Here is a 25,371-nt window from a genome sequence, read left to right as displayed (position 1 = left end):
TATGATTTCTTCAGGCTACATTTCCATTCGACCGGCATACAATGGCGAAATTATGAGATGGAATGTGAAGGGCTTCCAAGCCCCGAGGCCCCGAACAGTTCAGTCTTTCGGAGGAGTTTCTGTATAAAGGCACCAAGTTAAGAGAAGCCCTGAAAAACGCCTTGCACAGAAGTTTTAATTAATCATTATTCTTGATAAAAAAACAACTATTCTCCACTGAAAGATCCCACATCAGTCTGAAACTGAAGCTCTTTTTGGAACATCCACATGGGAGCTAACACCCCCTTTGTGACATCATAAAGGGCTACTTTACAGAGTGTGGCAAAGCAAGGTTGTCTCAGAGGGCGGAGCTAAAGCCCGGCTGGACGTGTTGTCACCAACCTGGGCAAGGTGACCATGCCCTATGTGACATCACTAAGGGCTAAGAAGAAAAGGACTTTTCCCTACACATCTGGGAAATGATTATTATTTTTAGAATACATCAGAGAAAAGTTTTTTCACAGCATGACATTTTTAATGATCAGCTGTCCGGTGTCCTTCACTTACTGACAGTAGCAATCCCCCCCCCCACACACACACATTGTCCGCTGACCGCAGGTGACTCCCTTCCAGCAGAACTGAGTCCAAACCTCAAGACGAGTTTTCACACCCTTGCACCGCTCTAACACGCTGCAGCCAAACTCTGGAAACTGCAATGGAAACCACAATGGCCAGCTGGTGGTTGTGCTGATCCAGGCAGTTCTCGCGAAATTCACATTGCAGCGGTTTTGCACAGGTTGTTGCCACCGGGTATATTTGGATGATCGTATTACAAAGTGATTGTGGAACTGAAATTTGCTGACTACTCGTTCAAAAATACATGAGAATATTTCAGGGGAAAAACGGAACATAAACACCCCTTCTGTTTAATCTGTTTGGATTATCTGTCGTATCTGAAAACTTCCAAGTAACGGCAGAGAAAAGTCTGTATTTCAAAATGACCTTTGAAAATGTATTGCAAAACTAACCTGACAGCGGAGAGGGTCTTGTTACAGCATGCATGCGATGTTCCGGATATAAAGTTTTAATAAGGATGCCTGCTGTGCAGCAGGGAGGAGTCAAAACAATGTTTTGAACTTGAGCCAACATTGTTTCTCATTCCAGTATTATCATCACAGGGACCTGCTAGGCTCCTCAAGGCCCCATCGGAATCTCAACACCACAGCCTCAGCCCTGTTTTCACTTAGCAAGAAAGCAGATCATTCACAGTAATTTGAGATTTCTCTCTTTATGTGGAAAAAAGTCAGCATTTCGGTAAGGGAAAATTCCTGGGATCTGTCAAATTGGCTGCCCCATTAAATATTATATTATATTGAATTACACATAATATTATAGCATTTTGCAGGTGTAAATGAGAAAACGTGACTTTTAGTTGTTTATTCAAAACCTGTTTGTGAAAAGATTGCAGAACCTTTGTTGAAATCGAGCCACCCAAAGTATATTTTCCACCTCCGCCACTGATTCATCAGGACTCTGACTCCTATTGATATCAGCAGTCAGAGTGATGTGTACTGTTTTTTTGTTTAACCTTTACTCTGGTAGTGGTGAAGGACTTTCTTAAAGTATTAGTTAAAGAAAATCAATAATTTAGGGTAATTTGTTTGTTGTTTTTCTTGCATAAATGTGCCATTCTGTAATAATAATAAAAAAAAATAAAATAAAAAAAACATGGAAAAAAATATGCAAAAATGTGAAGAACAAAAATCTGAGTTTTCCATAAACTTTGTTTGAACGGCACTCTGTGCAGTGACTGCTGCTAATCTTCCGGGGGCCACAGTATATGGAGCCTATACAAGTGGATACGCCCACGATGCCTCGCTGCAACTGGATTTCTTAAAGGGGAGGACGACACAGGGCGGAAGTGAGGCCTGGTTTGGATATAAACCCCCAACCGCATAACCACTTCTATCTCTCCCTAAAAAAAATTTAAACAATAGTTCTAAATCTATTTTTCTTTTCTGAGTAAATAACAGATTTTCGGGTCAAAAAAAAAAAAAAAAAGAAAAGAAAAGAAAAGAAAAGAAAAGTAAAGGCCGCGCTCCTTTCAATCCGGTCCAGACCCGCCCTTTAATCCAGCCAGCCAACCTCCGCCATGTATCCCTCCGCTGTCGGCGCAACAACACAGCAGCGGGCTCGCTCGGTTCTCACACCGACATCCGCCGCCGCCGCTGTTCTCCCTCGCCGCCTCGCTTCCCTTCCTGCCTTCCTTCCCTTCCCTCGCAACCCCGCCATGTCCCGGGTCACCACCTCCACCTCCGTCTCCCCCTGCTCTTCGCCGCCGCTCCTGCTGCTGCTGCTCCTCCTCGTCCTCCTGCCGGGCCGGAGCGGGGCTTATTTCCCAGAGGAGCGCTGGAGTCCCGAGTCTCCGCTCCTCTCGCCGCGGGTCGTCATCGCGCTGGTGTGCCGCAACTCGGCGCACTCGCTGCCGCTGGTGCTGGGGGCCGTGGACCGCCTCGACTACCCCAAGGACCGCATTGCGCTGTGGTGAGTGACCCTGTTTTGGTGAGGGGAAAGAAACTTTTTTCTTTAGACGGTGTGAATGTTGAACTGGGTCGAACAGCGAAGGGGGGAGGTGGGGAACTGGAGGAGGAGGTGGGAGGCAGCAGGGACACGTCAAAAGCGTCCTCAGAAGACAAGGCAACGCTCTGTTGCAACTTGTGTCATTCAGTTTTATCGTTTCTATTGTTTGTTTAATTCACGTGTCAAGTCTGGGGTTTGTTTCTTCTTCGAACACGTCTTCAGACTGCAGGAAGGGGACTCATAGCCACATTTAAAGGAAGAAGAAGAAAAGTTCCATTCAGTCACGAATCCTCTTCTCACTCATCGCCCCTCCGGCTTTTCCTTCCCTCCCTCGTCCTCCTCCTACACCCTCACCTCCTTCCCCACCCCCTGCTCTCTGTCCACACTGTCCCCTCTGCATACACACCTGGAGACAGAAAACCTCACCGCGCTCTGGTTTTCTTGTCATATCTGTCAAAGCAAAGCAAAGTTCCTTCTTGAGTTTTTGCTTCCCCCCCAGAACCATTGGGGCATGTTTTTCGGAACCCAGCCCTTTGTGATGTCACAAAGGGCACTTACTGACACACCTTCCCAGTTTAGTGACAGCAACCCAGTGCAGGCGGCGGCTCGAGGCTCTGCCTTTTGGCCCGTTTGAAGATACAACAGAGCATCAATCTTAGCAGGAAGTTAAAGCCTGGTGTGCCTGGCTGTAAACACGGGGCTAAATAGGATACCACATCTGTGGAGTGTGGAATGAATCAAGCGTGGCTGCTTCTTCAAAGCAACAGATGAAACAAAAAGGGCCTGGGTGAAGCCTTTAATGTAAACTTTAAGAAATAGATGCATGTGATTAAAACAAATATAGGTTTTGCCTTGTGAAAAATTAGCTAATAGCAGTTTTTTTTGGGGTGGTGGTTTGTTTTCGCTGGAGGTCTAAAAAAAAAAAAGTGATGTGAAAGTGTCTGTTTTCCTCTGGCAGTTCTCACTTTTTCTTCTCCTCATCTGATCCCGCGCCAGCTGAGCTGAGCCTCTCTTTCTTTTTTTCTTTTCTTTTTTTACCGACTTTCAGAAGATTAACGTTTAATCTGCTCATCATCATCATTTTAGACCTCAGGTTGTGTGTGTGTGTGGCCTCCAGCCGAGCTGCCAAGCAGTGACTGTGCGAGTCTGCACTCAGACCAAACAATCGGCTGGAGAGCTGAGGTCCTTCCACAGCCGCTGCAGTCTGCAGCTACACACACACACACACACACACACAATAGACAACCTTTTAAAAGTGCAGCACGCAGGGCACAAACTGAGCCGTACATACCTGCAGTCATCAGGTGGACAGGTTGAGTAGGTGCACTTGACATGCGGCAACATGGACGACATGCATCCCCTGCCTCATCTCATGGTATTTACTCTGTGTGTGTGTGTGTGTGTGTGTGTGTGTGTGTGTGTGTGTGTGTGTGTGACATGCAGAAAGGTATTAATCACAAACTCTCGGCCCCTCGGTTTCTTTTACTTTGCCTCTAGTCACTCACGCTGGCACGCAGGCATTCCGAAAGACTTCCCCTCTGCTGTTTTCTCCCTTTAACACATTAGTGCTCGACCCGTATGGCCTTGTTAGGAGCCAAGGCAGATATTTGGATAAAGTGGCTGATACGTACTACCGATATCACTTTTCTTGTTGTTGTTGTTGTTTTTTTTTTTGTTTTATTTGAATAAAATACACCAAATTTCGAACAAAATTTGCTGCGCTTGATTGAACGTGAAATATTTGGGATGAGGGCATTTTCCCTGTTTTCTTAGTTCAATGCACTGTGCTTTGAAGTGAAATGTCCACAAGTTAGCTGAGCTGTTTAAAATGGCAAAAACAGATGGTGACGCAACAACACCTGCAGCTCAGCGACTGGCACCGCAGAGGCCTGAGAAGAACCTCCACTGCTGGCCTGTTACACATTCTTTCACCCTGTGTGTGTGTGTGTGAGACATACTGAGATTTGTTATGATAACACAGACAGCAGACCAAAGGCGGCTCCTCCCCTTCACCTCCACCGCTGCCTGTCTCACGAGGTCGCAGTGGAAGCTGCACGCGAGACCAATCCATACCATGCCGATATTTTCTACAAACATCAGACTTTAGTCTGTTGTTCTTTTGTTTGGATTTTTTGTCCCATTGCAGATTTTGTAGAGCAGCAGAACCGGGCCTAAACAAATAAAAATGATTGCCTTGTTTATGCTTTGCATTGGAAGCGTAAAAAATCTCCCCCCCCCCCACAAAAAAAATTGTTTATACCTCACTGGTGTTGAGTGAGGCTGTGTTGACTTTTTTTTCCTAATAATTGTGCTAATAGAACGGAAGACATATTTCTCAAATGTCAAAAATACATCATAACAAGTCATTGTTACATATATTGTGTGTATTGTGTATTAAAATATGTCAATACAAATACAGTGGGAAAAAGTGTGAACTACCCCCCCCCCCCACCCCCCAATTCTTTTTTTCATGTAACAAAGGCACAAATGAATGTGTTAAATAAATGTTATAAATAAATATCCTCGCATTATTTATTATTTATATGTGTATTTATGTTAAAATTAATAAATGAAAGACCGCAGTTTAACCTTACCAGGCTTCATGCTGAAGACTCTGTTCGGAATTGTGCCTGGATTCATTTCTTTCGTTTTGCTCATCGGTCTCTCTGTCGTTGCCGATCCCGCCTCCCGCCACAGGGTGGCGACAGATCACAACATAGACAACACGACGGCCATCCTGAGAGAGTGGCTGATCCAAGTGCAGAACAACTACCACTATGTGGAGTGGAGGCCCGACGACGAAACCAGGTGGGCTGAGGGAGAGAGCGCGTGTGCGTGTGTCCGTGTGTGTTTAACCGTCGCGCGCTGCAGTCGATCGACTCCTCGTCATCGCGTTTCTCTGCTGCTCGTCACAGGTCCTTCTCAGACGAGCCGGGGCCGAAGCACTGGAACAACCTCCGCTACGAGCACATCCTGAAGCTCCGGCAGGCAGCGCTGAACACCGCCAGGGAGATCTGGGCCGACTACCTGCTGGTATGTTTTCCGCCCCCTCCCCCCCACTGAGGTCAGCTGACCCTGAATCTGGTGTAGGCTGCCTCGTCCTGTCCAACGTCCCACCACTTCCTGTTTTAGAAACCAAAGAAAATCCAGGATAAAACTTGCGCTGTTGGTTTAAAATTAGTTTCGACACACTGCAGCGTATTAAATATCCGATATTATTCGAAATTTCACTTTGCCACTATTTGCTGATGCCAGTGGGTTTTCATTCTGTTGTTGACCTCTCAGATTTGAGAGACGTCCAGCTTTCGCTTCTTTGGCTTCATCCTAGTTTGTTTTGTTTTTTAAATTATTATTACAGAATTAAAGGAAAAACACACTGTTCAGAACTGTGATGTCACAAGGGGGGCACTGGTACCTCCCCTCAGTTAGTGACCACACCCCCAGACAGGTGTTGGCTCCACCCTTGCTTTCCTCCCCCGTTCCGAGTATGAAGGAGGTCCATCAAAACATCACTTTTCATCCAGGAAGCTGTAAACACAGGGCTAAATTTGCTGTTTTCTGGAGATGGAGAGAGGTCATCCCCAATAAATGAATCAACTTCAACCAAATCCAATTATCTGGAAGCCCCAACCCAGCATCTTTGCAGGGGGCTTCAAACAGAGGGCTAAGTGATCATGTTCGGCTGCTGCTGTAAAGATCTGAAAGCAAGTGTGTGATACGGGACCTTTATATCACAACTCTGGTTCTCGTGGAGGAGCAGAGCAGAGCCGCCAGTCGATTGGTCGACAGTGGCTAGAATGCAGGAGCGGCTGCCAACGTTCGTCCTTGTGGCGTCTCTGTGGCCCAGTGGCCTCAGCGGGTGACGCAACATTTTGTTTTGCACTTGCACGTGTACGTGCACGCCCGCCAACAGTGTGCTCTTCTCCTCTCCGTCCCCGTCAGGTGACCGACTGTGACAACCTGCTGACGGACCGCGGCGTGCTGAGGAAGCTGATGAGCGAGAACAAGACCATCGTGGCGCCCATGATGGAGTCCCGAGCCGCCTACTCCAACTTCTGGTGCGGAATGACGTCTCAGGTGAGGCATCCCCCCCCCGGCTGCCTTCCTATTGGCCGGTGCCGACTGACCGACGGGAGTCATTACGACTGAAACCTGAAACCCTCCTCCTGCTTCCTGTGTTCACCTCTGCTTCGTCTTCCCGGAGCCACCTAGCGCCCACTGACTGAAAGTGAAGATGGGCGGAGCTTCCGGTTTCAAAAAAAGAGGGCCAATGCCAAAATTGCAAAAACATTACATTCTATCGTTTGGCCAGCAGGGGCTCCCAAAAAGACTAAAAATTACTTTCTCGAACAATAGAAAGCAGAATGAAATTCACACCTTTACAAACAGATTCAATATTTCAATTTTTTTTTTCCTTGGTCTAAAAAAATTCATCACATGGCCATTTTGTCCGTTTCGGTCAGAATTCTGAGTGAAAGTACCAATGAGGTTGTGGACATGGCTGCCGTTCTTCTGCTACTTTTCCGCTTAAAGCTCAACAGTTGTGTGTAACAGCTCTGGCCGAACGTCACACTTCCTTTTTTCTTTATTACGTTCAAGTTGTGAGTTTGTTTAGCATCAGCGTGTTGCTTTCGGTGTACCGTCAGTGTTTCTCAACTGGTGGGTCGTCAAACTGTTTTGATTGGTTTGCGGCCTCGTCGGCCGTTTCCCCCTTTTTGTTTTTAAAAGTTTTTCTTTTTTTTAAATAAACACGTTTATAGAGACAATATTGGGCATTTATTTTGCCGGACACACATTTCAATTCAATTCAATTATTTACAAGACTTGGTAGAAAGTGGGCTGGTGTTTTTACTCTTGGGTCGCGACTTCATCGTGAGGAAAGAGATGTGGGTCTTGAGACTCCACCAGTTGAGAAGCGCTGTTCTAAACTCTTAGAAGGCACTTCTGGCTGCATTAACGACAAATGACGCTGCCGCTGTTCTCTCTAAATTGTACATATTTGCCTCTGCTAAAGCAAACAGTTTCACAGCTGCGCTGTTCGGACATCGTTATCGATCAGAAAAACCCCGAAGCGCTAAAAATCCGCCGCTGCGGCCGCATCACATTCATTTTTAATGAGCCGCGTCGCTGCCGTCCCCGCGGAAATGCGCCTCAAATCTTCTCCGTTTTAGTTTTCTTCTTTAAGCTTCTTTATTTCTCGGCTTCGCTTCGGTCAGCGTCCCACCGTGGCCGCTGCCGCTCGCGTCTTCCGGCGGTGGTGAAAGAGTCGCTAACACAACTGACGCCGTCGCACAACTGCTCCGTCTGTGTTGAGGGGCGCAAAGTTAATCCCCAGAAAACATTTCCCAGAAGCAAATCACATTTATTTATTTTACTTACTTCCCTTATTTACTATTTTTGAGCAGAAGAACGTCACAGACATGAAGTTTGGCTCATGCAGCATCCTAGAGGCCCCGCCCCCTCTTCCCGGAATACAAGCGGCTGGCGGAAACCAGAACGACAAACGAGTAAACGAAAACATCGTCGAAAACTCGTAAAATCGTTTCCACATCTGCAAACAGGCAGACGTCCACAAGTCTCTCGTATGAAGTTGTGCCAACATTGTTAGCTTGTCTACGGACCAAAGCCCCCTATTTTATTTTTTAATTTTTTTTACCATTAGGTTTTTTCATTATGACTCTTAATGCTTAATGCTGAAACAGCAACCAAAGCAGAAACAAAAAAATAATGGGATCGTCTGTTGGGAAACCTATGTCGCATTCTGTTGTGTCTCGGTTTTTAGCAGCAGACTTCATTTATTTCCTGTGTAGAATCGAGTTTAGTATCACTGAGACTTGACTCACAGTTCAGGCCGCAGGGGAAGTGAGGTGACACATTTTCTAGTTTCTTCGAGAGCAGCGTTTCTCAACTGGTGGGTCGTGACTCGAAAGTGGGTCACGGTTTCGTGGGCAGTTTCCCTGAATGTATTTTTTTTGAAAAAAGGAATTTTAAAATCTATAAATACGCAGTTACGCAATATTTTTATAGAGGAAGTTGTGGGCATTTATTTATCAGGATACACAATTAAATTCAATCATTTCAGTAATTGACTTACTGGACATGACAGAAAGTGGGCTAGCGTTTTTATTTTTGTGGAATAGATTCGAGTGCTGTGAAGTAATTTTGGGGTTGCGACTTCATGGTAAAGAAAAAAACAAACAAACAAGGTTTTTTTTTGTGTTTGGTGGTTCAGTCGACGGTGCTGCCGTGTCTCAGGTTGAAGGTCCTGGTTCAGTTCTTGTCTTGTCTTTCGCTGTGTGTGAAGATGCTTGCACTTCACAACCTGGAGCGCGAGATGGAGCGATGCCCGACTCAGTCAATCCAGTTGTTGCATTTGGAGAAGAGCTCGTAGAAAGACTTTATTGCTGGTTTGGACCATCGAACCGTCGGCCTGTCACATCATGTAACATGTAACATCCCTTGTTCTCGTTTCTTCTCCCTCTTCACTTACCAATTCAATTTCCCACTTGTGCCTAACACTGAAAACTGCTCTGGAGGGAAACGTAAGGCGATTCAGTACTGAATCCTGAATTCCACCGTGTGCGGAAACGGCAGCATCCATCCCAGCGGCGGCTCAAGCTTCAGACGGAGCTCTTGTTGGATTTTTCAGCTGCCCGTCTGCGTCTGTTACAGATCAGAGGGAAGATAGCGCCGCGCCCAACAGGAAATTACACACACACACGCACACACACACACACACACACACACGGTATCCAGTAAATGTCAAACGCAGCACTCGGACCTTCGATGGAAAATAAAGATGGTCGCAAGAAACTTTTATCGACGTAGTTCACGACGGCCGCTCACTTTACCAATGGCTTGTTTTTACGTTGCAAGATGGGCACAGTTTAACAGAAAACGCACTCTGTCCTCACACGGCATTGAGGTTTTCGGTACCTGTTGCACCCCCTAGTGGCTGGGGGTCCAAACAAAACACAGACTGGTGTGGGGGTGAGCAGCTGAGGACCTTCAAATCAAGCTGTTTCTTCCAACAGGCGCTCACTTTTTTTTTCCATTTCTGGGGTTGCGCAAGAACCACATCCAGAGTGAAACTGTCAAAAAAAAACAAAAAAAAACAACCCCTGCACCTCACTGGGAGCTTTTCAAGAAGGACGTGTGAGATTTTCGAGAGCGCAATGGTCACCTGCTTTCCCCTGATGGCTCTTAAAGTGGGCCTTAGCGCCACCTGCCTCCCACCCGTGACGCTGCGGACTGAGTTTGGTTTCAGCAGAGAGCCGGCGGCCGCTCCTCAGTCTGCAGTCCTGCCGCCGGGGCTGAGCCTCGTTCGATGTGACGCCACGCACTTAATTAAAAGTTGTTTTATATCACTGACATCTGACAGCAAGGCGGCGTCTCCCCCCCCCCCCCCACACACACACACACACACCCTCCACATACACACACACACAGTCCTTGCGGCGCCTGCTGACAAACGCGCATCTGCTGCAAGATGTCGGGCGTGCCCGCCGCTCCTCGCAGAGGAGGTTTTTTCCGTCTGCGCAGCGGCTGCCTCGCTTCTCGTCTGCGCCCCAGAGCAAGAGGAGAAGTTTGCTTTGCGTCAAAACCAGAGCCCACGTGAGGACTTTGCAGCTCAAACAAAACAAAAAAAATAACAACTGAAAAACAAGCAAGTGTCCCTGTGAATCCTGCAGTTTTTCTCCCTGCGACAGTCCAAAGGACACGTTGGCGCTGGGAGTTGAGTCTTTCGGCTCTCATTCTAGCCTCTGTATAGAATTTGAGCCGTCTCCAGCTTGTTTTGTTTGTTTGTTTGTTTGTTTGTTAAATGAAGTGAACTCAGACAGGGTGCGACCCTCGGCAAAACGCTGTGCGGTTTCTTTTTGTATTCTGGCAACAGCGAACTGCACTCATCGAGACTGGGCTCGACACTCTGCTCCAGGCACCTCCAAAGTCTGTTTTTTTTTTTTTAATTAACTTTGGTATCACAGCACACCGCAGTGTTTAAAAGTCTCGGTAAAGTCCTGGACAAGCACTCATCCTGCACATTACCCCGGTTGGGTTGAGAGAAGTGGGTTAAAAGGCCCCGGTTTCTTCACAGTGCCACGCAGAGAGACCAGCAGCCGTCCACACTCCTGCGCTAGAGTAGCTGTTAGCCCAACCTGCGTGTCTTTGGACAACCTTCTTGCTGTGAGACGACAGCGACGCCAACCACTGCACCGCTGTGATGCAGATGAAGATTCACGCGTGAAGCGCAATCGTCAGCAGCCAGAATTCTAATCATAGTGCTGCAAATCTAAAATGAAAATAAAATGTATGAAAATGTCTGCAGCCAAAAAGTATTTGTTTTAGTCTTTTTTTCAAGGCTCCTTAAAACATGTTAAAAAAAAAAAAACCCGCTTTGTGGGAGGTTGTCAATTTGGATGAGGGTAAGACTTCACTTCTTGTTATTAGCAATCCAGTGTCAAGGCGGTGCAAGGCAGTATCATCAGAGAACAACGTTTCAATGCATACTCCACACATACTTTGTGTGTACTCTTGTGCCTACTCTGGACACACTCACTACATCCTCTGTACATTCCCCACACATTCATCTCTGCTACACTAGTTGTCTAATCGACTTGGAGCTAGAAGTTCGAGGGCAAATGCTAACTCATGCTGTGTGGTCCTCCTGTGCGACACACCAGCGCTGCCCCGGCAAACCGACAGAACAGGAAGCTAAAAAAAAAAATCTTTTCTTTCTTTTTGTCAGGGTTACTACAAGCGCACGCCGGCCTACATGCCCATCCGCCGGCGGGAGCGTCTGGGCTGCTTCGCCGTGCCCATGGTGCACTCCACCTACCTGCTGGACCTGCAGAAGGAGGCCTCCCGTCAGCTGGCCTTCTACCCGCCGCACCCCGAGTACAGCTGGGCCCTGGATGACGTCATCATATTTGCCTACTCGGCCCGCATGGCAGGTGAGAAGGGCAGACGGCCGGCCGGTTCTGAGGGCGCAGAGCGGTGGAAGGTCTGTCTCGGTAATCCGGAGCGTCTTCTGCCTTCTGTTCCTCAGGCGTGCAGATGTACGTGTGCAACAAGGAGACTTATGGGTATTTTCCCGTCCCGATGCTCGCCCACGCCAACCTGCAGGACGAGGCCGAGAGCTTCCTGCATACGCAGCTCGAGGTCATGGGTGAGTTGACGCAAGCAAACCAATCGTGCCTTAGACTGTCATTACTGTTCTGGTTCTGATTAAACTGTTGCTACACCGGCGCCAATGCTAACGCCTTTAGCATCAGCCCTTGTCTACAAATCTTGCCAGTATCCTTCCTCTTCGGTCTTCTTCTGTATTTTTTATTTATTGATTGATTTGTTTTGCTAAAAGCAGCTCGGAGTTGTTGCTCTGCTCCCTCCTGCCTCCTCTTTAACCTCACAGGAAGCACAGTTGAAATCTGTTAGTGATGCAGCTGCTGCGCCAGCTCAGAAAGTTTCAGCCGGAGTGTCGTAACCCCTGATTGTGTTCACTCAATAGGAGCTTGTTCGTTTTAAAACAACAGCTGTCTTCTGTTTTTTTAAATATTGTTGAGTCTGGGTTTTGGCTGTGAGACATTTCTTCCGAGAAGAGGTTTGTTGTCCTTTTTTGTTTTGGTTTTTTTTTTAATGCAAAATTGCGTAAAAGTTTCCGTGAAGTCCCCGAGTGTTATTTAGTTGAAGAGGAACCTGCATGGGGCAATGCACCATATGTACTCTGTGAATCACTAATTTTTTTTTTTTTTTTTTTTTTTCATTTTCACGGAGGCGATTGGCAGCTGTGAGTGTCAAAAGATGTTCAGATGAGTCACAGGCTACAGAGAGTGAGAGAGAATTCTGTGGCCATGTTCCAAAAACTGGATTTCACACAGTCAAGGTGGAAGCTGAGTGCTGAAACGCACAGCATTTATATTATATTCAGAAATGTAAGGCAGCTTCAGGGACGTTTTTCCCTTCTGTAAAACTCTGAAAAGGAGCAAAATTAGTTTCCTGGTTGCTGGTCTGAAAAAAAAAATTGAAGACGTATATAAGAAAAAAATACTCCAGCGCTGTTACCCATAAATGAAAGATTCACCACAGCACTTCCGGTTGTAATACAAAATTCATATGGATTTTGATTTACTTCACTGTTGGGGCCTGCAGTCAAACCTCCAGAGTCTGTAGATGGACTGTGTTCAAATACAAAGATTCGCTGCCTTCCAATGCAGTTGTTTCCATGGCGATTAAATATAAATATTCCACAGTTCTTCCAGTTTGCGGATGCTGAGATTGCGAAGTTGAGACGTGCTGATTCTGGAAATGGGTGGAATTACAGAGGCAAATAAATGTTTGGAACCGTCCTTGTTTTGTGAAGATGTGTTCGTGGTCAGTCGACTAAAGACGTTGCCGGTGAGGCTGCGTTTTTGATTAGTTTTTTTTAAACAAATGTAGTGATAATGGTAAACTTTGCAAGCAACAGTTTGTAAGCTGCAGCTGAACAGAGCCTCAACAGTTTGATATAACGCATATGTGTTGTTTTTTTAAAATGTTAATTCAATTCAGCAAAATTTCACGAGGAAATTTCAGGGTTTTAGTCGGCTGAGATTTTTATTTGTTATTTCTTTCTTCTTCCTTGACTGGAGCGCCGCTGTAATGTCAATTGTGGTATAAAATCAAAGCAAAAATGTTTTGGGAGCTCTCTGGAGTCCCCGGTGCGCCCCTGAGCTGCATTTCAACACATTGATTATTCTCTTTGTAACCCAACTCTGCCCTCTCTTGCTCCCTCTCCCTCTCTCTCTCTCTCACACACACTCTCTCTCTCTTTCTCCCCATCTCCCTTCTTCTTCTTCTTCTTCTTCTTCTTCTTCTTCTTCTTCTTCTTCTTCTTCTTCAAAAGTGAAAAATCCTCCCGTGGAGCCCTCCAGCTTCCTGTCTCTTCCTCCCAAGCAGCCAAACAAGATGGGGTTTGATGAGGTACAAGCACACACACACACACACACACACACACAGGCACATGAAAGCAGCCTTCATGAAAAGGCGGCAGTGTGTGAGGACCTTGCTGTGTGCTGTGTGGCCGCTCCTCAGGTCTTTATGATCAACCTGGTGCGGAGGTCCGACCGCCGCCAGCGGATGCTGCGCACGCTGCACGAGCAGGAGATCAGCTGCAAGATCGTCGCCGCCGTGGACGGCAAGTACGTCATCCCCAGCACCCCCCACCCCCCCCCCACCACCACCACCATCACCGCCCCAACCACCATCACCGCCCCCCCGCTGCCACCTGCGTCGGCCTGATTTGTGTCTCTGCAGCGTGCGGGTGCAGATTGATGTTGAAAGGCGGCGCTGACACAAACATGCAGGTGGAGAGCAACACGGCCGCTGGCTGAAGGTTAAGCTCGTCTGGGAGGCGGGGGGGGGTGAGGGAGAATGAAAAAATCAGAGCTCTGGCTGTTTCTGTTTCTGCCATTATTGGATTTTAAAGGCCGCCGTTGTCGGGCCCAATATTCAGGGCTCTTGTTTTTCATGCCAGATTCCAGTGGAGCAGCGTGGTGTTCTTTTGAAAAAGAAGAACACTAAAAGCTCAGTTGTTCTCCTGGAAGCAGCTTATTTAGCCCTCTGTTTGCAGTCAGTCAGCCGTCAGAACGCCGGGCTACAACTGCCCTCAGATCGACTCTAGAGGACACAGAGGATTTAGAAATATTAACACTTGGCATCCAAACACAGCACATTATTCCCCTGCTTTCTTTGTCTTCCTGAGGTTCTTTTTTTTTTTTTTTTTTTTGCATCTTGTGGGACCTTTGGTTCTGTTGGAACGTCTTGATTTCGATTCTAATCTCGGATGACTCACCCCCCCCCCCCCCCCCCGCTCTCCTCTCCCTCCCTTCATCCTCAGAGCTATGAACAAGACGGACGTGGAGTCTCTGGGGATTAAGATGTTGCCGGGATACAAAGACCCCTATCATGGACGACCCCTCACCAAGGGAGAACTGGGCTGCTTCCTCTCCCATTACAACATCTGGAAGGAGGTGAGACTGCTGGACAGCAGCCCGACTGAGGACACGATGCTGCTGACCACTCTGGAAGAACCAGCCCCTGTTGATGTAACGCCTGCTGTGTGTGTGTGTGTGTGTGTGTGTGTGTGTGTGTGTGTGTGTGTGTGTGTGTGTGTGTGTGTGTGTGTGTGTGTGTGTGTGTGTGTGTGTGTGTGTGTGTGTGTGTGTGTTCAGATTGTGGACCGCGGCCTGCAGAGCTCCCTGGTCCTCGAGGACGACCTTCGCTTCGAGGTTTTCTTCAAGCGCCGTCTGCAGACGCTGCTGCAGGAGGCGACGGCTCACAAGCTGGACTGGGACCTCATGTGAGTGGGTCCGGGGGTCGTGGGGTCAAAGGGTTTGGGGGAACAGGGGGTTGGGGGCGGAGGAGTGTTTTCGGGAAAACTCTGAGAAACGCTCATCAGACTGGAGAAACACGTCTGGCGGATGGAAAAAAAGAAAGTGTGTCAGTGTCTCACAGCTGGATGTGTCCACAGCTGCTGCTGAATGATCAAACATTTTGATTCTGATCTCTTAGTAGAAAATATTTTCAGGCGGTCTTTGAACTGAAGCAGACTCAATCACCATTCAAACGGCTGATTGACTCACCCGCCATATTTACTCTTTGGCTCTGACCAGTGGTTTTTCTCCTTCAGTGGTCTCCAGCCAGTATACCCATTCTGACCTCTGACCCTTGACACCCACTAGGCATTTTCCTCCACTGGACTTTTTCTCCCCCCCCCCTTTTTTTTTTTTTTTTTTGCTCCTCTGCGAACCCCTGGGGTCAGTGGTGGTGGTGGTGCAGCAGTTTGGGTGTGAACCACTCAGACCAGCAGCAACAACCACCATTAAGTCCCCGGTGGAAGGCAAAGGAGGAAAAACAGGAAGTGACTGGGAGCCTTGCTAATTAGATTAGCATGGATGCTGCAAATGCTACTCCTTGTGAAGAGCCGGATGCTGTTTTCTTATTTAAAAAAAAAAATAAACAAACAAACATCAGGTTGTTTTCACTTTACACCATTCTGACTCGGCCACGGCTGAGCTCATTGGTCAGGTTAAAAGGTCGCCTTCCGAAGCTTGTGTCGAAAAACAGAATTTCTTCTGGAACAGAAGAATTCCAATTTTTTTTTCTTCTCTGAAACGCTGCTCGCAGGAACCCCTCTCTCAAGCTCACCGACAGATGAAACATTCTCTCCACGGATGAAAGTTGAGATTTTTATTCTTCACAACTAATAAAAAACAATTTTCTGCGTCACGTCGGCCGTCTGGTCCTCTGCTCCCTGCAGCTGCTTCCGTCCGTCCGCAGCGGGGGGAGGGGCGGGGGGGGGGGGGGGGGGGAGGGGGGGCAGTGACGTGACGTGATGGCTGGTGGGAATGAGCATGTTTTGTCGCTGCCAAGTTAGTCGCCGGCGTTCAGTTTGGAAATCTGTGGCAGAACGAATGCAGCTGGAGACTTGGAAAGTTTGGAGAGCAGCTGTGCGGCGATGGGGAGGAGGGCCAACCTGAGTCCCAGAAGTTGAGGAACTCCTCGCCTCGTTTGTTTGCTTTTTGTTTTTCCTCCCAGACCCCATAAATATTTTATTTTTGTTCTTTATTTCTTTCTAATGAATCCAATTGTTAATCTCTTTGCACAGTATTGTTGCTTTAATTATGTACATTTCCCCAATGTGTATTATTAAAAGTGTTCTATTCCATTCACTTCCTCTGCAGCGCCAGCATGCTAATGCGGTGGCCTCGGCCTCGCCGCAGCTCCGGCCCCGCTGACGTCTTATCTCCTCTCCCCAACAGCTACATCGGGCGCAAGCGCATGCAGGTGGAGCACCCGGAGAGGTCGGTGCCCAGAATCCACAACCTGGTGGAGGCCGACTACTCCTACTGGACTCTGGGCTACATGCTGTCCCAGCAGGGAGCCCGCAAGCTGCTGGCGGCCGACCCCCTGCGCAAGATGCTCCCTGTGGACGAGTTCCTGCCCGTCATGTACGACAAACATCCAGTGTGAGTAGCAAACAACGGCAACAACAACAACAACAACAACACAAAAGCTTCTTGTCTGAGGGGTTTTCCAGATAGGAGGTTCAACAAACTCCGAGTCTGATGCCCAACTCTTGAGTTTACTGAGTCTGAGCAGAGGAAACTCGTGAGTATCCAGTTCCAGAACTGCTGATTTGTACGGTAGTTCAACTCCGAGTAGCCCACGCAAAGCCCACAGTAATGGAAGCCCGCTTCTACGAGTCGCCACGGCAACCGTCAGCCCGCTGGAACAAGACAGTGTCAATTGCTCATACAGACAATTTGAACGTATTTTTAGATGGGGGGGGGGGGGGGACAGACTACAGTAACAAAAGAGAAAAGTGTCATGACAGAAAATACCGATGACTAAGTGCACTACTTTGAACTCTGTTATTTGATTAGACTCCTGTGAAAACCATTGGAGAGGTGCTGAACAAAGTTTTCCCTGATAGTTTTGCTCGTTTCCGGCTTAACACACTCAGAATTTTCCTTAAACACGCTTCCTGGAAAACCCCCAGTGTGCAAAATACCTGTCAATACTCCGGAGGGTCCCTGATTGTTACTCATGGGACTGGTTGGCTCCACTTGGCAAAAAATTTAATATATATTTTTAAAAATGAATATTTGACAGGATCTTAAAGGCATTCTAGTGACCCTTAGTTACAATAATATATATATATATTTTTTTTTTAGCATTTAAAAAAAATACGAGACCCCCTTACAATTTTGCTTTGTGGCTTCCAGGGGGTCTCATGGGTCCCCCCCTCCCCCCCCCCCCCTCCCGGACCCCCCTGTATTTTTTTTGAAGGCGCCTGCGCTTCCTGCATTGCAACTATTGATCCAATTGAGCTAATCCGATCTCGCCCCTCAGCGCTGAGTACATGAAGCCCTTCGAGCGGCGGGACCTGCGCGCCTTCTCCGCCGAGCCGCTCCTGGTCTACCCAACCCACTACACGGGCGACCTGGGCTACGTGAGCGACACGGAGACGTCGGTGGTGTGGGACAATGAGACAGTGAAGACCGACTGGGACCGGGCCAAGTCCAGGAAGACCCAGGAGCAGGGCGAGCTCAGCTTCCAGGCCCAGAACTCGGACGTGCTGCAGTCCGAGCTGGAGAACTGGAGCACGCGGGATGAGCTGTGAGCTAGCTCGGCTAGCGGGAGCTAACTCTGCTGGTGGGAGCTAACTCGGCTAGTGGGAGCTAACTCCTGAGGTAGAAGCGGCCGATGGGGGTGGTAAAGGGGGAGGGAGGGAGGGACGGAGGGAGAGAGGAGGAGAGGGCAGGCTTCCCTCCCTCCTCCCCTCTTCCTCCCCCAGCGCCTCTCTGCAGGAGACACAACCACAGCGGAGAAAAAAAAGAAGAGTCATCTGATCTCGCTCGCCACCGTTTGATCCTCTAGCGGAGAGCGGAGGTGAGACGCAGAGTGAACTCCTGGAGAGTCAGCAGCCAGCAGCTTCTGTTTAATTTATTGCATCCAGCACACTTCCCCTCCTCAGCCGCAGTCTGGCCCAGCCAACGGTGCTAATGTGTTCCGGCGTAACTGAAGCAAAAAGAAATTACTGAGTTGTTTTTTGTTTTCAAACCTTGAACGTGTCTCTACACAAACAACAGGTGCTCCTTTCAAAAGCTCAGACACTTTCATGTTAAAGTTGCAAATCGTTTGGTGGTTAAACAGGATAAATTTAAGGGATAGCGCAACTAAATGTTCTCCTATTCCACATAACCACTCTGGAGTTTCACAGAGCGACAGCAGATCATAAAAAAGACATTTCAGTACTTCTCCTGTTGTGTCGTGCAAGTGTCCTGAATGTGTCGGAGTCCACCTGTTTTTAAGCGCATACTCTAAAACACGCAACCATTCTGGAGTTTCACAGAGTGGAAGAATTCCACCCAGTGCCAATGGAAGCCTGCGCTTTTTTAACTTTTTCTTAAAAGTTAAAAAACACAAAACAAATGAAAAACATCAGTAGACTGTGAAACTCCAGAATGGTTATGTGGTTCGTCTGGAAGGCTGCAGAGAATGGTTTAACCAAAAATATTGTGTTATTGTGATTGCTCCTCACCCTCCGGACCACAAGTCCCCTGTAGGTTTCCACTGTATTGTCACTGTGTGTGACGTGATCTCAATTCTAATTTTACTCTCTCTGAAACTCCAGAATGGTTATGTGGTCCCCAGACACTCCTTCACCGTAATGGGTGACTAATGAATGGATGTCATTTCGATTGTGTGGTGAACTGTCCCTTTAAGATACAGAGAACTCACGGTGTGTGTGTGTGTTTTCTTTTCGACACTCTTCCCTCTGTGGTTTATAAATAGTCCACGTCTTCCTCTAACCTGAAATCAAAGTGTCTGCTGAGTGACGGCGTCCACCAAAGAGAAAGAAAGAAAGAGAGCCTGAGATCAGATCTAATTGGCTGGGAGGAAATGGCCGTTCCCATCCGTATTCTATTTTTTATTTTATCTCAAAGTAGCCAAACATCTTATTTAATGACTGTTTCTTGCAACATTTCTATTTTTTTTTTAAACAAATGAATGTATATCGTTCCGCGTCATTTCCCTTCACGGCGTGACAGCAGCTGTTTTCTGTTTGTGTGCTGTCAGCGTCAACCTCAGTATCTTTTAGTTCATTTGTTTTCCACTCAAACTTGAAGCAATTATGTGTCTTATGTGATTGATCACTTGTTCTGTCACTCCCTGGCATTTAAAAAAAAAAACAACTTTTTTTTTCTTTAAAAAAAACCCCCAAAAAACCAAATAAAGAGCAAAAAGTTTTTCTATTGAAAGTCCCTGGACCTTGTGTTGCTGTTATTATTGAAGAGAGATGACCCAGGGCTCCCCCCGCTCTGGATCCACTTCAAAGCATGTTTGCATGCACATATTGTTTGCACACACGCACGCACAAATATTTGAAAATAGACTAATTTGTCGATTAAGACTGTTTACACATCCTGCTGGCCGCAAACAGAGGCCTAAACAGTGCTGCCTTTGCTCTGGTTTCCCACCGTTAGAGTGGGTGTGGGGGTTTGTTTGTTGTGCCTTCCCATGCCTGCGCGCGTGTGTTTGTCTGTCTTTGAGTGTGTGTGTGTGTGTGTGTGTGTGTGTGTGTGTGTGTGTGTGTGTGTGTGTGTGTGTGTGTGTGTGCGCGCGCGTGCGTGCGTGCGTGTCTTGATCCACGTGCTTTGGCAGGCGTGTAAGTGTGTGACTCAGACCGATCCTGTTAGAACTGTCCCCGCCTCCGCCTCTATATTTACCTCCAGGATTAGGCCGAGCGGCTCCTTCCCCCCCGGGCGTCCCCGGGAAGGGGGCGGGGCCAGACGGCCAGACTTATCGAACCGTCTCCACCGGTTCCCAGTTCTCCTCCTCCTCTTCCTCGGGGCTCCGTGCACGGTGGTCCAGGCTTGTCATATTACCTACATTAAAAAAGACTGCAAGAATGAATGAATGAATGAATAATGCTGATGAAGAAGTTGATCGCAGAGCGGGAAACGGGCGCGTCTTCGCGGTTCGGTACCGTTTAACCTGCATGTCAATCCAATTTAGCGATGCTTCCTTTTCTTTTCCTCCCTCCCTCCTCCTCCTCTTCTTCTTCTACTTCTTCACTTTAAGTAATAAGATTGCTCTTGAGCCGAGGCTTTAAATTCACACACACGGGCACTGCTTGCACCTGTAATAATCTCCCTCAGTTGGCCGCAGAGAGCAAAGTGAAGGCGGAGGCGAGAAGGCGGCGGTGCTGCTGCTGAAGAAGGAGAGGAAGAAGAGAAAGAAGGTAACGCATCAAAGAAAGAGCAGCGAGAGGAGACGGTGAAGGATGAGCTGAAGTGCAGGAGGAACCGGATATCTGAGGATTGTCTTTCTTTCTCTTCTCGTGTCTTTCCTGCCGGAGTCGAGAAGTTTACAAGGTGAGGAGGGGAAAATACTTTTTTTGCAGCAGCAGCAGCAGCAGAAGGAGGTCAAGGCGGTGGAGGAGGAGGCCTTCAAATCAGCCAGCATCAACTAGTTCCTTCTTTTTTTTTTTTTTTTTTTTTTAAGTGATGCTGTAGTGCAAGATTTGAGCTCTGACCTCCCAGAGTCCTTCCCTCAATCCTGCCTGGTTGCCAGGTAGGGCTCCTCCTCCGTCCCCTCCTTCGAACGGATGCGTTTCTCCGCTGAGCCGCGACTAATTTGTCAGGTTATCGCTGTCAACTCGCAGCCGGCGGCGACAAAATACAGGCTGGCTGGCGCCGATAAAAAAAAAAAAAAAAAAAAAAAAAGCGCTTCAGCTCCCGCAGGCTTGAACTTATTTTCTACGTCTCATATTTCTTCTTCTACACCTTTTTTTTTTTTAGTGATTTATTTTTCTGGTGCTGTTGGAAGAAACCAGCTGATTCATCTGATGTAGGTACCACACCTACATCAGATGAATCAGCTGTTTTTTTTTCCAACAGCCTCCACGGTTGTGATGAGAGCAGGTGGCACAAAAGATGAAGCATTTTAAAGGGTCCCATATTGTTGCCATCACTTTATTGTCTGAAGACAATGTGTCAAAAACAAACATTCACTTTACTTCATCTGCTCGCTGAAACCTGAAACATAAACCTCTGGAAATGAGCCAGTTGTGATGTCACACAGGGCAGGACTGACAGCTCTCCCTCCTGGATGATGACACCCTTAGCTTCAGGTTTTGGCTCTGCCCTCTATTGGCAAAAAGCTATAGCACAAATTCACTTAACATCGATACTTTTATGTGTTTTTATTTATGTTTTAAACTTTAATTTGGTGCAGTTCTGCTAGTTACAAAGCTCCGTGAGGCGACTGCCATTTTACGAAACGGTGTTTTTCTGAAACAAACATGGCGTCACATGATGCAGGCTCCATCCCAATTAACCTCTTGTCCCAACCACTTAACCCCGTTCTCCCAACCTGTGCGTTTGCGATTCCTGCTCAGATTAGCAGCTCGGGCGAAAGCTCAGCGCTAAATAGCGAAACGCTTTGAAATGATAATAACTCCCAGAATGCCTTGCAACTCTGTTCTTAAAATGGCTAACTTTCAGTTATCATAAAGGACTTAATCTGCGACAAACCATTGTGTTGCCTTAGCCCTGTGTTGCCCCAGTGGATTATGGTTCTTTTCGACTTGTATATACACGTGTTAGCTTGAAGCTATCGAGCTAAACTGTACCTTATCTAGGAACTGCATCAATGTCAATGCTGTGGTTTTATCACTGATTTGTGCATTTTGGTTTTAGCATTTTTTTTGTAACGTTATGTTTCCAGCGAGACATACTTGCTGAACGTCCGGCAAAAAGCTCGGCCCTTCGCTTCGGCTAAAGCAAAGGCCTCTTCGGTGATGTAACTCCTTCCTGAAGGGGGCATTCCATTTCGCTGGGGTGGATTTCAACCTTGTTACTCAGCGCCAGGGGCCAAGCGGTCGGGGGCCGGGGGGTTGCGGGGGGGGTTGATGATGAGAAGTGGGACTGGGCTGAACTCCAGATGACCTTCAGCAGCCAGAACAGCTGAAAGAAGGAGACGAAGATGCTTCTCCAAACTTTGCTGCGGGCTGCTGACGAGGGTCGGTAGCTTCCAGCACTTTATTGAAGCGAGATGTTGCTGTGTGTTTTGATGTTATTGGACCGTCCTCTCGGCGATCTCCCCAATTCCCCCACCTCCTCCATCACCGAGTCGGCCTGACTTTCAGCGGTCTTGGTTGCATGTTTGTGGGAGTGTGGGGGGGAAAAAAAAAAAAAAAATCTAATTTAAAATCAACTATTTAGAGAAGGATAATGATATTCAGCCACAGTTTTTTTTTTTCCTCCGGTGTTGATCCTGATACCAAACTTGTGCCGTGGAGCAACTTACTCATCAACTCACACATTCCCTTTGATGTGTTGCAAGGCCTTCTGGGAGAATGTAGCCGAATCACTGGTTGCTGTCAGTTAAACCCTTTGAGGTCTGGCTAATGGGATCCGATCTACCTCTACACACTAACCCATCGGGTGATGCAGTTCGAACTTCAGGTTTTTTTGTTTTTCAGGGTGGCTTCCCTTCCTCATCATGGTGGACCTATTCCTGAACCGAGTCCTGGTAGAGAACAATTGGGACCAGGACGAGCTCAACACAGAGCGGGAGATCACGGGGATTCTGGAGAACCGCATTGTGCTGCTCTTCTTCGCCTGCGCCAAGTGCGAAAAGTGCCAGGAGTTTGTTCCCGTCCTCAACGACTTCTTCAAGAGGCTGAAAGATCCGGCGTACATTGAGTACCCCAAACTGATGGCGCTCGTCTACGTCAGGTTTTCTTCTTCTTCTTCTTTGTTAGATAAAAAAAACATTGACACAGACTTTGCAAAACATCTTGAGTTTTCCGTTTGCTCTGTCCAGCTTGGACCAGTCGGAGGAGCAGCAGGAGAGGTTCCTCAAAGAGATGCACAAGAAGGTTCTGTTTCTGGCCTTTGAGGATCCGTACAGGAAGTAGGTGGATAACAGAGTGATAGTGTGTCCTCTCAGTATGTACCAGTGCAATCTTTCACGTGTTTGTGTGCCACACTGGCAGTGGTACACATGTAATCATGCTCACTAAAAAAAATATAGGAACACTGGCAAGTATGTAAAAATACTTGATTTTAATTTTTGCTCTGAACAAAAAAACTGATGCCGCATTTCTATCAAAACACATTTTTGCATTATCGCACTTGCACTACTTTCACATACACTAATGTTGTTAGGCTGCAAAGGTTCGGTAAAGTCATAATGCTAGTGAACAGTAGTATACCCAAGACAGCAAACATGCTGCTAGCCTGCAACAGCACATTTTTAAGGCTCTAAGGCATAAGTGTCATACTCTGGGCCGCAGGCCATATATAATACCACTGCAGGCCAAATTTGCAGAGGCAATTCAAAATCATTGCTAGAGCTGGCCAACCACTATTATACAGCACATGTACCGTTAATACTAAAAATCCCAGAATGCTCTGCTGGTATTTTGGCAGACAATTTACTTTAAAAGAGTATAAGTTACATTTTCTTTATGCACTTGTCTTGCTGCTCCAAGGCACGGACCCGAATGGTTGAACGTTCATCGAAGGATATTATTATTAGTAGCAAATTTGTTTATTATTGTTAATTTTTCAAATGTATTATTATCTTGTGGAAAAAGGTTACTGTTGAATGTATTTGAATCAGAACGCTGCAAATTAAAAAAAAAAAAAAAAAAGATTTTTATTTACATTGTATTTTGATGATTTATTTTTTTTTTTTTAAATTTGAGAATGGATTTTTCACGTGTGCAATATCAAGTTATTTATTGTATAGTATTAAGCTTTGCTTGTTCCATATTCAGGTTGAAGCGAAACTTGTTTGCGTCCATAAAAAAAGGTTCACTGTTATCTCTTATCTCTTATCTGGAGGAAGATTTTTTTTTTAATTTTTTTTTATCAATGTTGGCCCACAAGTGTGTCAAAGTTTTACATTTTGGCCCACTGTCGATTTGAGTTTGACACCCGTGCAGTCTAAGGGACTGGTAGGTGAATTGTGGGCAAACATGTCCAAAATGCAACAGCTAATGCTAGCCGGTTGACGTGTGCTGCACTGATCTATGCTAAAGAAAAGTGCTAAAACATGCTACTTGAAACAGAGTTTTGTGTGTTTCAGAGCTTCATACCTGCTCTCTGTTTCCTCTAGAGAGCTGCAGGCCATGTTCAAGGTGACCGAGGTTCCGACAGTAGTGGTCCTGCGTCCCGACGGCTCCGTCCTCTCCCCCAACGTAGTCGGCGACATCGTCCGCCTGGGTGTCGACTGCTTCCAGAGCTGGCAGGAGTCGTCGGAGCTCATTGAGAGGACCTTCATGCTCAACGAGGAGTTCGACAACCTCAACATGCGCACGGCCACCGACCCGGTGAGGAGACACAAGTACAAGACGGAGGACGACAAGAGGAAGACAAGGTGGTGGAAGCTGTGGGGGAAGTCCAGACCTGGGAACAGGGAGGACGACGGGAAGGATGAGAACAAAGGAGATGGAGGGAGATGGAGAATAAGATGAAAAGAGGAGAGGAAAAAAAAAAAAAGTCATGGACACAATCATGCTCGTTTATCGGTATGACTATGCAAGCAATTGACTCCCACGTTCTCCCCACATACACTATAATAGGCCAAGTGTGTTGGTTGTTCCATACCACGTCATACAAACCCAGAATCTAGGCTCGAAACAGACACTCATGTTATCAGAAGATGATTAAATGTTCAGCTGTATTCATGTGTTGTCAAAGGCAACTTCTGTCAATAGGCTGTTTACTGTGGAGCACTTTGCCGGTGTTAGCGTGCTAGCCAGCTAGCATACTGACCATTGTTTATTTATTGTCAATAAATTCTTATTTTTTGAGCAAATCCAGTGGCAGGATCATTTTAACGAGTGAATCTAGTGACTAGGTTTGGAAAGGCAACAGTCACCCAAAAAAAAAAAGAAGCTTGAAAATATGATAAACATCCTTTCCACCAAGCTATTAAAAAAAGTCTTTTCAGCGTCCACACTGATGTAGAGATGGTTTTCTGCCCTGTTTTTATGTTTTCCTTCAAATATGGAGGTGTGATTTGACCCAATCAGCACCTTTGTATTGGCTGAAGAAAGGCTAAAGCAGTGTAGCTTCAGCTAACCAAACAACAATTCCAGCTAGCTAGCCCTAAATGCATTTAAGTATCAAGACTTGGGGGAGATTAGAAAGTTTTCATGTTTTTTTTCTTAACCCAGGTCATCTTTCTTGAGAGGTTTCAGGTCAGCAAGTTGCCTCTGCTTTAAAACGGCATCAAAGAAGCGGCAAATTACAG

At 46.9% G+C, this 25,371-nt stretch overlaps 2 protein-coding genes across 2 annotated transcripts; both read left to right on the top strand.

The window, feature by feature from the left end:
• The first annotated feature begins 2,136 nt into the window (after nt 1-2,136).
• Nucleotides 2,137-19,098, top strand: LOC142902569 (procollagen galactosyltransferase 1-like). The gene is made up of 12 exons (XM_076047767.1): nt 2,137-2,523; nt 5,257-5,367; nt 5,475-5,592; nt 6,502-6,636; nt 11,306-11,510; nt 11,606-11,725; nt 13,439-13,515; nt 13,627-13,733; nt 14,432-14,564; nt 14,766-14,893; nt 16,356-16,562; nt 17,449-19,098. Exons 1-12 carry the CDS (start codon nt 2,270-2,272, stop codon nt 17,717-17,719), a joined length of 1,866 nt encoding a protein of 621 aa, XP_075903882.1. The 5' UTR covers nt 2,137-2,269; the 3' UTR covers nt 17,720-19,098.
• Nucleotides 19,099-22,590: 3,492 nt separating this feature from the next.
• Nucleotides 22,591-25,023, top strand: LOC142902572 (nucleoredoxin-like protein 1). The gene is made up of 3 exons (XM_076047769.1): nt 22,591-22,844; nt 22,933-23,022; nt 24,232-25,023. The coding sequence occupies exons 1-3, from the start codon at nt 22,609-22,611 to the stop codon at nt 24,587-24,589; spliced, it is 684 nt and encodes a 227-aa protein (XP_075903884.1). The 5' UTR covers nt 22,591-22,608; the 3' UTR covers nt 24,590-25,023.
• Nucleotides 25,024-25,371: the final 348 nt, after the last annotated feature.

The sequence above is a fragment of the Nelusetta ayraudi genome, unplaced genomic scaffold (assembly GCF_046127955.1).
Source record: "Nelusetta ayraudi isolate G7.1 ecotype Tasmania unplaced genomic scaffold, CSIRO-AGI_Nayr_v1 ptg000095l, whole genome shotgun sequence".
NCBI classification, from domain to species: Eukaryota; Metazoa; Chordata; class Actinopteri; order Tetraodontiformes; family Monacanthidae; genus Nelusetta; species Nelusetta ayraudi.
The sequence above is the reverse complement of the archived record's forward strand: the minus strand, read 5'-3'. Positions and strand labels throughout refer to the sequence as shown.